This window comes from Nematolebias whitei, chromosome 21 (genome assembly GCF_014905685.2).
Source record: "Nematolebias whitei isolate Nwh7 chromosome 21, NemWhi1, whole genome shotgun sequence".
Classification (NCBI taxonomy): Eukaryota; Metazoa; Chordata; class Actinopteri; order Cyprinodontiformes; family Rivulidae; genus Nematolebias; species Nematolebias whitei.
The window spans coordinates 25,971,147-25,984,522 of NC_056518.1; the positions used below are offsets into that span (position 1 = coordinate 25,971,147).

At 37.2% G+C, this 13,376-nt stretch overlaps 1 protein-coding gene across 1 annotated transcript in view; it reads left to right on the plus strand.

Annotated features, from left to right (window-relative positions):
* The window catches only part of sntg2 (syntrophin, gamma 2), a 102,797-nt gene that overhangs the window by 58,371 nt on the left and 31,050 nt on the right, over window positions 1–13,376 (plus strand). Inside the window, exons 10-12 of the mRNA XM_037694782.1 lie at window positions 8,884–9,013; window positions 10,479–10,517; window positions 12,789–12,905. Coding sequence (XP_037550710.1) covers window positions 8,884–9,013; window positions 10,479–10,517; window positions 12,789–12,905 — 286 coding nt within the window. The remainder of the gene's footprint in view (window positions 1–8,883; window positions 9,014–10,478; window positions 10,518–12,788; window positions 12,906–13,376) is intronic.

Here is a 13,376-nt window from a genome sequence, read left to right on the forward strand (position 1 = left end):
ATATATATATATATATATATATATAATGCATTTAAAATAGCTTAAACTCTGTGGATATTCAGTATAAATACATTCCAATAATAACAATGTGAATAATAGCCACTTGACGGCCAGATGCCTACTTTAGCTACTTGGGAATGTTTCCCCTTGGCTGGTTGTCTCCAGGCTGCTGATTTTCTTTGTAAATACAGTCATTAGTTGACTGAGTTACTGTTTTGTGTTGTTGATTCCTCCCTTAGTTTCCTGACTCATGTCTCTGACTCCTCCGAGTTCACTCTTTGAACAATGGTTTTAATTAAACTCCCTCACGGTGGCAAAATGCATGAAATAAGCCTTAAATTGGTGTAAATTGGACAAAATAAACTTGTACAATATGCAAATTTATTTGGTTCTCAATGGTGAGTCTATAAAAACAATCGATAGCATGCACTTCTCTGTGATAGATTGTAATGACAACTTTCAAAACGTAATCTAAACACTAAATTGTCTAAATAGTTCCGGCCTGATTGCTCTGATTAATACAATGTGATGTAATGGTTATTAGATTATTCATTAAAGGCTTTAGTCATCTTAAAAAAAAGAGCAAAAACAAAAATCTCGTCTTCTAAAATACTGGGTTACTTCAAAACAGAATCTTTTCCATGATCCTCATTAAAAATGTGTTATTGTGCAGCAGACTTTAGGGGAAAGAATCCTTTAAAACTTCTTTTGGCAAGAATTATCCTCAGCATATTTTCTAGTAAAGCTAAAATAAATGTTGCTTTTTCTGTTGCAATTAACTTAAAATTGCCTGCCTAATCTTCAGCAATATTGATTTAACAGAAGCTGATAATTAATGTAAGTTTGCTTTTCCGAACTTGTGCTTGTTTATTTCATGGTGCTCAATTTCTCACGTTTGTACGTAACGCATCAGGTGCCATATGTCAAAGATTTTCTTTTATTTTTTTAAGTTTAGTAAACCATTCAAATTTGTTTTCATGTGTCAGATGTTGGGTTGCTGTCAAAAAATTAATAAAAACACCAACACTAACTTTTTTGGACCACCTAATGACAACATCTGGACGTAATCTTGTATAACATTAAAATAGTCTATTTTTCCTTGGATTTTATCAGTCGTTTGTCTCCAGTTAATTTAAAACTTTTTTAGTATAAATTAAATTGTAGTGTGTTGTACTTTTCAATGTTGATTGTGGTTTTACAATGAATTGATTTGCTTTTAAAGTTATTGATCTTGAAATTGGAAATATGTCTCCCTTTCCTGAACCTAATCTGTGCTATTTTCTGTTCTCAAAAAATAATCCTGTCAGCAAATTGGTGCATTTGGCTGAGAGTAGGGATTCTTACTAAGATTTTGTTTATGGCTCCTGGTGGCCTCTGTAGTGTTTTGGGAGAAATGCATTTTTAAGAGGCTGCTTGTGTTGCCAGGATTTAACCTTCTCAAGAAAGACTCAATCGCCTTGTGCCTGGAACACATAGCTCCCAATCTTGGTAGCTCAGCTTGCATGTGGTGTGCACATGACTTGGCTTCTTGTTCTTTGTTTTTGGCTTGACCCGACCAAGCCTCAAAGCTCTATCACCAAGCGCTCTCCAGCAAGTTTCCTTGCAGATCTGGCTCCAGGGGGTGCCAGGGTGAGTTGTCATATTGGTTGTCTATCAAGGTCTTTCAAGCACTCAGTTTGACCCCTCCCCTGGGACCAGTTTGCCATGAGTGACCCAACCAGTGGCTAAAGTCTTAGATAACATGGGCCCCAAGGATTATAAGGGTATTCAAGCTCCTCCATCACATTAAGCTGGCAGTTCTTTAAAAAAGTGTTAGATATGTCTCTTCCCCAAGTAGAGGAGTTCAACTATTTAGGACTCTTTTTTTTTTTTATTTTTTTTTTTATGATGGATGGTATGGTGGAGCGAGATGGGTTGACTGGGTCCTCTTCTGCAGTAATGAGGGTGTGGATCCTGTCTGTCATGGTGAAGAAGAAGCGGAGTCGATAAGCAACTTCTTGATTTACTGGTTTGTCTACATTCCCACCTTCCATGATATGCAGCTGCGCTCAGCCTTAGAGAAAAGGGTAAGGAGCGGTCTGTCTGTCTTCTGAGGGGAATTGAGTAGAGTTGCTGCTTTGCCACTTAAAGGGTTGGGGAAGTTAGCTGTGATAGTTCATCACAGCTAACTTTCCAGGTACATGCCACTGTGACAAGGCCCAAGGGCTGGTCATAACTCGGTAGAAAGTTGTTTTACTCTCTCCTTCCTGGGAATGCCTCAGGATCCCCCAGGAGGAGCTGCAGGGTGTCTCTGGACAAATGATAATCTGGCACTTCCTCCTGGTCCTGTTACCAAACATTGAATAAGCAAAACCAAATGTATAGATATTGATGGAGGAAGTTAAACTCTTGTGGGTTCATTCAGACCATCTGAGATGAGGTAATCTGGGGCTTCTTTACCTTCACAACCTGCCACCATATTAGGCGTTGTCATTCGATCAAGATTTAAATAACCAATAAATATTGTCTAACCCAGAACTTCATTTTAAAATGGTATTCCTAATACCTGATGTAGGCTGCATGCTTTATGTCCACCTTTAACACAACTGTATTTCAGTGGGAGCAAAGAACGAAGACACTGTTGGAAAATTTGGAACTGGATTAGATGCATGCATAATTTTTTTTATTGCTCATCCTTAATGCTCATACAGAAAGTGCAGAAATGGTGGATTTGCTAACCAATAAAACAAGAAGTAATGAGTAAGCATAAACACATTGAATGGATATGACAAAATAATACAGGATAGAAAGGAAAAGCAATTTAATCATAAAATAAGTGAATGCATTGCACTCCAGTAATTCAGCCTAAAACTATTACTCTCAATTTCCAGTGCTGCAGACTCAAAGTTTAAATAGCAATGAAAAGAAAATGTCTTTTTATATTGCATAAATGTCCACAGGCCTGCCCTTAATTTAAATAATAAGCAGCCATGGCACATTTTCTCTCATTGCCAGGCACTTTGGTGTAAAACAGAGTTGAATTCCTTTCAGAAACGTTTGTATTTTTTGTGTTTTATCCTGAATGTTGACTGTCCCAAGTTCTGTCTTGGTGGATTTAGTACTGCCCAGTCAGCAGGAAAGGCAGCAACAATTTGTGCTGTTGGGAATAAGAAACTTGTACTCTTTGTAGGTCTTATCTCTGAGGATTTGAATCCTGCTCACTCAATGCCGAAAGGCTTCAGCGGCTCCTGCTGACTGATCCAACAACTGCCTTCTCCTTTAATTGGTTTCCTATTTTTTATTATGTTTTTGTACGTCATCGCAATCTAACTACCATACTTCTGCATACGTTGTACCATTTTTAGTCGTTTACATGTCGACACTTTAATTCAGAAAATGGATGCCATGACTTTTCTGTAATTTTTACGCTTTTCAAATTTTACTTTGCACGTTTTACAGAAGAAATACCTTGATATATATTTTCTAAACAGTTTTTTTTGTTGTCTTAAATAAACTTCTACATACTAGCTCTTTATTTGTTTTTCTATGCTGCGTTTAGCTACGGTTACCACTTTTAAGTAACTTTTTGCTTCTTTTAGCTAGTTTGTGCTGCTTTTAGCTGGCTATTTTTTTTGCTTTTGGCTACATGTTTTTGCTGCTTTTGGCTTTAATAACCAATTGTCTAGGTTTAGTCTACATCAATCATAAGTAAAATCAATCATCTCTCTGTGTTCACTCTGGATTTTCTCAGAAAAATCAATAGCTTGAGTTAATCTGTGCATTCAGAATTCATCTGTTGTACTTTGGTTCTTTTATTTTTTGTTCTGCACAGCATCAGCTGTTTCACAAACTAATATCTTCAAGATTCTTTTATAAATCTAACTTTCTAGTTTGATAGTAATTTTCAGATGCATACATGATCATCTATAAAGGAACTTGGGTCAGGTATTATTTAGTAGAAATTACTGTACTCCTTTTTATGTGTGGGGAAAAAAATAGTTCACGATTGGTCAAAATGCCCCCAGGAGAGTCGACGGGTCAGTACACAAGCAGCAGAACATAGGATTTTAACAAGCAAGTCATGCCCACTCAGGGATTTGTTAAGAGCGCTGACTTTTTAACATTTAACTTCAAGGAGCTGCTGTGTCTCTTGGTGACAAAGAGCTGCCTGCTTTATTTTTACTTTATATTTTTTTTAAGGATTGCCCTTTTCAGCTTTAGCATTGGATGCCTTGTTTGTTTTTAGAAATCTCACTGATGCTGCTCAACATTTCTCCAACAGCCTTGGACTGTCTAACCGTCACTGATAACTGTTTCTGTGTTTAGATGCTTTTTCTGGTCAATTTTCTCTTGGGCCAGAACTGTCGGCAGCGTGCAAATGCACTGAAATTAAATGTCAAAGTATCAGTTTGTTAATGAGTGTGATTCCTCTGAGATGACCTCAACGCCTCATCAGCACAGAAACTTAATGATAAAGAAGATTAAGGAGTTGTTATGCATTTGTCTAAATATAGCTAAATATGTCAAAAGCTTTGTGATGCTGAGTCTAATTCATGCGTCAAACTGAGGCCCCACAGGCCAGACTTGACCTTTGTTGCAATTTTATTTGGTCCACAAACATTTGCATATATTAAAACTGAACTGACAGTCCATGGCAGATTGGGTCTGTCTTGCTTCTTTAGCTGAAAAAGTGTACTCTGTACAGACAGACTCCAAACACAACTTGGATGCTGGAAACAAAAAGTTTGAATTTCTTAATATGGTTTAAGAGAGCAGTTATAAATGTCAACCTTTAAAATCTGGCTTTTACAGTTTTTCTAAATGTTTTTATGTGCATGTTCTATTGTAATTCCAAAGTACCATGCTAGTGGATGCATTAAAAAAATAAATCAAAGTACTTTTTAAGTACAGTAGTCTCTCGCTACTTCGCGGTTCAACTTTCATGGACTTGCTCTTTTGCAGTTTTTCAAAGTCAGGGTGGACACGACACACAATCGGTTGATTGATGGATGAGCCACACGAGCTGCATGGATTGTTCACTTAAAATAACTTATTTAAAATGATTTAGCACCTGCTTAATCATTAGGTGCAAGGAGAAGCTTTCTCTGCAGCCTGTCATGATCTCCGCTCTCTGCCACCTGCGGCTCTCTGCCACGCCCACATGTCTCCTCTGACTGAAGCAGCTTCGTGAAAGGTTGACCCTTTGCTGTCCAGCTGCACTGATCGACTTTTGTCTTCCAACTCTCGCATCGTAAAATTATCACAAAATATAAGTGTTAGAAGTTATTAATTATTTTAGAACTTCTATGTTCAGCTGTTACACTGTAATTGATCAAGAAGTGCATTTCTGCTCCGTGCTGCATCAGCTGTGTGACGTGTTAACCCTTTGCTGTCCTGCTGCACTTCTCTTCTCTACAATTTAAACATAAATACGGTAATATTTAAAATAAACAATCCATGCTGCATGAATTGTTTATTTAAAATATTCCAGTATTTAAATTGTTTATTTACACAGAAAGAGATTGGGAGTGAAACTTGTGATGAGTTTGATTACAGCGTGGCAGAGAGAGGAAGATCATAACATTCTGTGTTCTTTCAGAGTGTTGAGTTTAGAAACATTGTTTAGAATATTGCAAGAGTGTAGGTGTGTGTGTGTGTGTGTGTGTATATGTATAGATATAGATATATAGATATTATACTAAAATAAACTATTACTTAGTTACTACTACTTGTGTACATAATTTTGTACTTGGACTGCTGCATCCCTACTTCAGGGTTTTTCACTTATCATGGGGGGTGTGGTCCCGTAAACCCAGTTATAAATGAGTGACTACTGTACTTTAAAAAAAAAAAAGCTGGTTAGATGAATTGGAAGTGTATTACTGAGTCGAAGGTGTAAGAAATTAATGAATGCTACTTATGTTTTTCATACAATTTATTTTTTTTGGTTCTAGGTTTTATACAATGTCTTGGGGAAAAATTAATATTCTTGTATAAAGTAAAATTTATGAAAAGAAAAATAAACTGAGCTTGGCCCTTGACTATGGAGGGTGGAAGTGAATAAATTAAATAAATGAATCCTAATTAAATGCATTTAATTATTAAACACATCATTAAATATACAATTAAATTATTAAATGCACAACTAAATGTCCCACAAAATAAATAAATGTACCTTTTTAAATAATGTCATTTTCAATAATGTATTTAAAAATACATTTATTTCACTGTTCCACCCTCCATAATTGACTAGGACCAACTTTTTTATTTTAACTTTGTGTAAATGAGCTTACCACTCCTGGTTTTATTTGTTCATGCTTGTTTTCAAATGGAAAGTCTCTTTTTTATATATATTTTGACAACGCAACCAGTTTGAGATGTCAACTCCAGATGTTTTTTGCCTCAAGTGCAATTATATAAGACGTCCCTAAAGATTGAAGGCGGGACACATTTAGACAAGAATGTGGTCGCAAAATAATCTTTTGTTTTTGTAAACAACAATAAAATATATGGAAGTCCTCCAAAGATGAAAATAAATTGTAATTTTCTTAGAAACTCATCACACCAGCCAGCCAAGAGAAAAACTCCCCAAGGAATAGACTTCTTATCCACGTTTGCCTTAAAAATCCCAAACACTTAATTACCGTGAATGCACACGATGCAAACAAACAAGAACTGAAAGGGCTGATTGGACCAATTAGATTAGTCAAAGCCATCTTTATAAAGCTTAATTTGGACAGATGAAACTGAAAACAACTAAAATTGCAGAGGAGATTCATGGTGGCTTTGAATGGCAGTGAGTCAACCGTTTACTGATTTGAAACTGAAGCTTCGGGGTGAAAACTGAAATGTCTGTGGATTTACAGGAGTGTCTCTTCAAATTCAGCCAAACGTGTCACCATTATTTTAACAGCACCTCACAATCTAGATAAACGACCCCAAACTGGTCACAAATGGCTGAAAGACGTGTCAGAACATCACACATGAATGATTTGGTTATTTGTTTGAGCTCCAACGTGCAGGAAGTGATTTACTGCAAAGTTTTCCTGATTAAATGACAAAATGAGCTTTTATTTAAAAAAATTGGGAGCAACTCTGAGCAGAACTGTTTTAATTTGGCCTCTTGTAAATAACCGATAAAAGCAAAAATAAATACAACTTTGAAAAATCTGCCAACAAAAATCAATCGTTTTGCTCAAGTAATTTTCCCGACGCTGCCAACCTTTGGTCTTCCTGGTTCTTTTCTTCTTCTGCCACTTTACTTTTCTGCAGTTTCCTCTTCTAACCTCCTGACCTTCTTATGCTGGTTGCCAGAATGAAAGAATACAATTTTCTTCCTCACTGACAGTTTGGGAACCCAACAAGTGCATTGATTAATGGATGCATGTCCAGGGTCTAACACAGAAACAGTGTTTTTACTTTAAGAGAGTCGTCATGCATGACGACGCTGCTGGAGAGATGGTAAAAATAGGAGAAAGTTGAGTTTTTGGGTGGTTGGTTTTATTGATGTCTCATCTTTAAAAGAGGACTCTTTCCTTTAAAAAGTGTTCATTTTCATCATTAAATCGATGCATAAAGTTTCATGCACAGCTGCACCAAAATGCTTTATCTGATGTGAAAATTCTGCATTTCCACAAAGGTTTGCTTTTCCAGTCCAGTGTTTGTGGATCTGTAGAAGTCTTACAGTTCTCTTAATAGTATTTTCTGGGGTGGTGCTGGGATCATGAGATTTATGCAGACCAAAAGAAGAACTCTGTCCACATTAGCTCAACAAAGATTAGCTCGATCTCTGCTCAGGTTGGACTCCTCCAGGACTGACCTTTATTTCTGATCCTGTTTGTGGATGCACAGGATTCTACCGCAGTCATGGAGAGGAGGTTGTCTGGTTTGGAAACCAATGGGTCTTGTCTTTGCTTTTTATGAATGATGTGGTTCTGTTGGAGTCTGCAAGCCACGGCCTTCAGGTGTGCAGCTCCTCTTAATCTGCGGCCAACCAAGGTTGTCTACCTAAAAAGGTTGTGATGCTCGTTCCAGGTTGGGGCTGAGTTTTAGCTTCAAATAGAGAAATTCAAGTATCTAGAAGACAGCAGAGTCAATTTAGGAATCTGATTAGAAAGCCTTCTGGTTGATTCCCTATATTTTTGGGCACATCCCACTGTAAGGAGACCCTGGTAGACCAAGACCCAGCACTCCCTGGAAAGATTATAAACTTTCTCTGGCCTTGGAACATCTTGGTTTTCCCCAGGAGAAGCCATTGTATCAGTGGAACAGGGGGATGTCAAGGTTTTCCTCCTGTTAAAGACCTGTTACATAAGATCAGCTAAGCAAAAGAAAATGTAAATAGAAGTTTAGCTTCAGTTTGACAGCTTTGCAGCTCTGCATTTTTATTTCTGCACAAAGCAACTTTGCTAGTCATATGGACTGATCCAGGATCTTGCACCTACCCTGTGTGTTGGATTTTTTGTTTTAAGTACTTTAGTTGAAAACTGCACTGGTCAGTACTTTGATCTTTCAATAATTTCTTCATATAATAAAAAAAAACAATTCACAATTCATTCATTCATTCAACCTTATACAACTCAATGAGCCACGATGACTCATTTACAAGAGAGATACCCAACTGGTCTGTGCAAAATTTTTAATTTACACACTTGCTAACCTTTTTGACTTTGAAAGTCGGCTTCTAAAACGGCTGATCAAATCGAAGCTTTAGCTGCAAATTATCAGCCCAGAACCCTTTATTTTATGAGCTGGAAGTGCTCACAGAGCAGAACCTCTGTGTGAACTTCTGTCCTACAACCATTAATAACTGCTTTTTAAATGTGGGACCCATGTATAGTTTCACTTTTTCCCCAAACATAAGCAGTCTTATTTACGATCTTATTCTGACCTGTGATTTTCCAGATCCAACTATTTTGAAGTGTTGGCCTTGGATGGTGCCAACACCAACATCCTCCAGTTTTGCACTGCAGCAGAAAGCACAGACTGGCTGCAAGCAATTTCTACAAACATCAATGAGCTGACGCAGGAGAATGTAAGTACATATAACACTCAAAGCTGGATCGGTGACTCTGCAAATGGATTTAAAAGTGAATGCATGATTTAATATTTGCCGTTTATTTCAGAAAATTGTTACATTTACCACAAAAGATCAGAGCTTTTTCCTTTGTAACAGTGAACATGTAATGTTAAGAACTTTTTCTCTTACATGCAATAATGCAACATTGATAGATCCTTCATGATAAGCCCTCAGTGACTCAGAGGCACCTCTCAGACAGAAAGAAGCTCTCTCAGTCCTAATTAATGACTCCTAAGTAGTCATTCGGCTTGTGCTCTTCTCTCTCTCTCATTTCCTCCTATTTCACTTTGATTAACACACTGATGCGAGGCGTTTTTGGTGAGGATACAGCCATACTGTACGTCTGTGCTAGTCGATGACACAGCTGGGTGTTTTTTTTTTTTTAAAGTGTGATTAATTTATGCCTGCGTCACCTAATTACTGATGTGAAGAGTGATTGCTAAATGGCCAATCAGGATCTAATTGTGTGGCTGCTTTAGGAGAGAGTGGAACTTTTGTTTTAATGACCTCCAACCTTTAAATACTGTACACTCGAACATCCTTTGTGTTTGTAATGAGAAGCTGTTGGGTTTTTTTTAAACCGTGAATGTTTGTAATCTGACATGAGGAAGGATAGTGTGATGTTTTTAGAAAATGGGCAGTTTGGTGTCTGAAAGGTGATGAAACCAGCGCCATGTTTATCACAGTGGAGCACAGGAGCTAAATGCACTTTTTTTTTTTTTTTTTTACTACAACTGTGTGCAGAAAGTTAGTCTTTTTTCCCCCAAAGGCTTTCTTTTAAAAAATTGTGATTAAAAAAAAAAAAATTTTAGTACAATTTTAAGTGTTTAAAAACAAAGCAGCTGAACTTCTGTTGGGTTAGTTAAAGTTGTTTGTTTCCCATCCAGAGGGTGTTCAGGTCAAAACTGGAAACTGGAGTTCCAAGCTGCATGATGCTCTTTTTTTTTTATTATTATAATCCACATGCAGATTAATCTCACCTTCCTCCTCAGTGTTTTTGTACGTCAAGCTTATGAAATGTTTTGGTTGCATGCATGGAGGTGTGGATTAGAGTGAAACTGGGTATCAGGGATAAAACTCCTCTAATAAAGTTGCTTTGACTCGTTTGATGAACATGGCTTAACCCCATCAATGAATCTGTCTCCTTTGGACATGATTGTCCAAATGGTCATTATTTCTTAAAAACTGAAACACAGCACTGTTTCTAGAAGTGGCTTCCTCAACATAAAACTTAGAAAATGACTCAAAATACTTAAATTATACCAGGTCTGTATATGGTGTTGTTCAAAAAACACACAAATAAAACAAAACAGGAAAACAAGGCATGAGCATAAAGTCAGCATGCAGAACAAAGAAACAGCTTTTTGTGTTAAAGTATGTTTTGATTTGTAATTCACTAAACCTTTTATTCTTCTTGCAGATAAAAATCATCAACAAATACTGCTCTGGAGATGATCAGGTGTGTATTACAGCCATAACTTGCTGAAACATTCAGTAGTTTTGTTTTATGCCAGCTTCAAGTTTTATCACATTCCATAATTACCTTTTAGTTTTATTGCTGCTTTGGTGACATCAATGTTTGTGAGATAGAGTATACCAAAAAAAAGCATTTGGGTGGTAATAATTCAGATATTTATTTTAAATTTATAAAGTAAACAAACATAAAAAGGACATCTTGGCTTCTGTGTGCAAGGACACCCAAAAAAAGCAATGAATCAAATGTTTAAAAGGGCTCCAACCTTTTATTGTGAAATATAAAATTTAAAATGGAAAAACGGCAACACCTCTACTCCTGGTGCTCCTGACAGAAAATGTCTGTTTAGAGTAGCCTGGCCCAGTTTGCAGACATCAGAATCAGCTCCTTGCAACAGTCAACACTCAAAATAGCTAGAAGATAATCGAATACTAAACCCAGAATACATCAAAACTATCAGCAGACGGGGTAAAAAAGCAGAAAAGCAAAAAAGCAGCAGGTACAGTTTAATTAAAAGTATAGCGAGTCACAGAATATAGCATGTATCCCTAATGTGTGAGGATGAATAATAGTCCAGGTCCTCCATTTTTAAATCTGAATTGAACTGAAAGGAGTTCTAAAATAAGCAATTCACAGAATTTGATTGAAGTCAAATCAGACAAGGAAGGAGCAAGTCATGAAGCGAGCGCAAGAACTGGTTCCTGGTCAGAAACAGACACTCAATTTCCTCACATGAAATTGAGCCACAAAGTGTTGAGCCAAAAGGAAGGAGGTTTCCACGTGCTGCAGCCGCAATAATCCAGACACAGGAAATAAAATGGTGCGAGAGGCCGAAATAATACTGAAAATGCTGGTACTGTGCAATGCACTGTTTAAACACTCTGATAACACCTTCTAAATATCGGTCTAGGCCGTAAGAGGAGTATCCGTGGTAACCACTGGCTACAGACGCCTCCTCGGAGCAGTGCCACGAGGAACTAGTTTTATGATTGGGTTTCCTGTTCTGCTCTCCATAATTCATCATACCTTTCAAGGATTCAAGGTTCTTTATTGTCATTCGCATCGCATGTGGTACATGAGGTAGAATGAAATTGTGTACACAGGGTCCCAGTTACATCCAACAACAGCAAAAATATAAGGATCCAAGATATAAATTAAGATATACATTAAACGAATGCCCAACAGTACACTAAAAGGTCCAAGATAGACGCTAATCACTAATTGTGCAAAACAATACACTGAACAACAGCAGCACAGTTCTCATAGGTTCTGTTTGGCTATAATTTGCATGCTTAATGCGAGCGGAGTCGGGCTCGGAGCCCCAAAATTAACATGAACTGGGATTTATTCAAAGCATGCAACAAAAATACAGAAACAAGGTGCCAAAAGTGGAAAAAGAAATAAATGTACAGCAGCATGGTCGTATTGGCAGAGTGGTTCTGATGACAGTGAGGTTATCTTAGCAACATGGTCCAGTTTGCACCATAGTCCTGTTAGTGGCGTGGTCTTGTTAGCAGTGTTAGCAGGTCCCATCAGCAGCTTGATAACTGACTTATTAACTAACTTTGATTCATACGCTGCAATTTCCACTGTTCTCTACATTTTTAATGGTCATCTATCGAAAATCTTCCTTAATGTTGCTCAAACTTCGCTATTTTTCTCACATAGAGCTTCAAGCTGTTTTAGGAGAATAAAGTCTGGTATAACTTATGGTTCCGTCCTGAAATTCTTCTAAAATTTTTGTCATCCAAATTAAAGAGGCTGCAATTTTGTATCTCTGTCCACATGTCCGGTTGGCAAAGGTCATGTTAGGTGGTGACATAATGGTGTCATCTGCATACAATCATAGCTCTGGCTGCTACAGCCCTGACAATTAAAAATGAAAAATACACTTTCAGAATGACATTTGAGGGTAAAATGTAACATTTTAGTCATTTTATTCAAAGTTGCAAAATACAGATGAGTTGTCAGATGGTCTTTGGCAGTGATGGAGATTCGACAGTGTACACAATGAAATGGGGCAAATGTTTCTCTGGGAATCAGACCAGCTTAATCTGAATATAAATGAATGCAAACTGTACTGAAGGAGTCCATTCTGTTCTGCATCACTTGCATCATTTGTCTAAATAATATACTTTAGCATTGTTTGAACATTTATCTTAATTATGCACTAATTTCCAACTGTTTTTTTTTTTTTTTTTTACATAGTTTCCAAAATTAACAATATAATTATGTACTTTTTTTTTGTCTCTGCAGATCGTACAAATGGGCTGGGTCTGTGAAAGTCACGAGGGGAGAGCCTCTGGTCGAACTTCAGTTTTCAAGTTCCTGGCCCTCAGAGGCCCATATTTTTATATCTTCAAAGGTCCACCGGTAATAATTTCCTCACTTTTATAATTAACTCATTTGTTGTATTGTAAGTTGCTTGTCGTCACTGGCTAAAATAAAGGTAATGTTTTACCAAATCCTTAACCTTGTAGCTCAGACTCAAAATGCTGCAGCCTCAGTTTGAGTCCTTTTGTTTGCACATAAGAAGCATGATTTCATGCTGCAGCTCACTGATCTGTGATCGTCCCTTACAGTGCTGCATGTTTATAAAAACAACGAACTAGCTTGCAGCACATGCTTCAGCTATAATTAAATAATGGAGGACAAGCGTGCCTCAGCTGCTCATTAATTTTATTTTTTGGGGCCGACTGTGTAGTCACAGTAAAACAAGCTGTGCTTCTGACTCCAAACAGTATTTCTGTTTTTGCAGCTGAGTGATAATTGATCTGTCAGTGTGCATGGCTCCATTTTGGTCTTGAATGTGTAGTTTTTTTTGTTTTGTTTTTATCCTAGTCC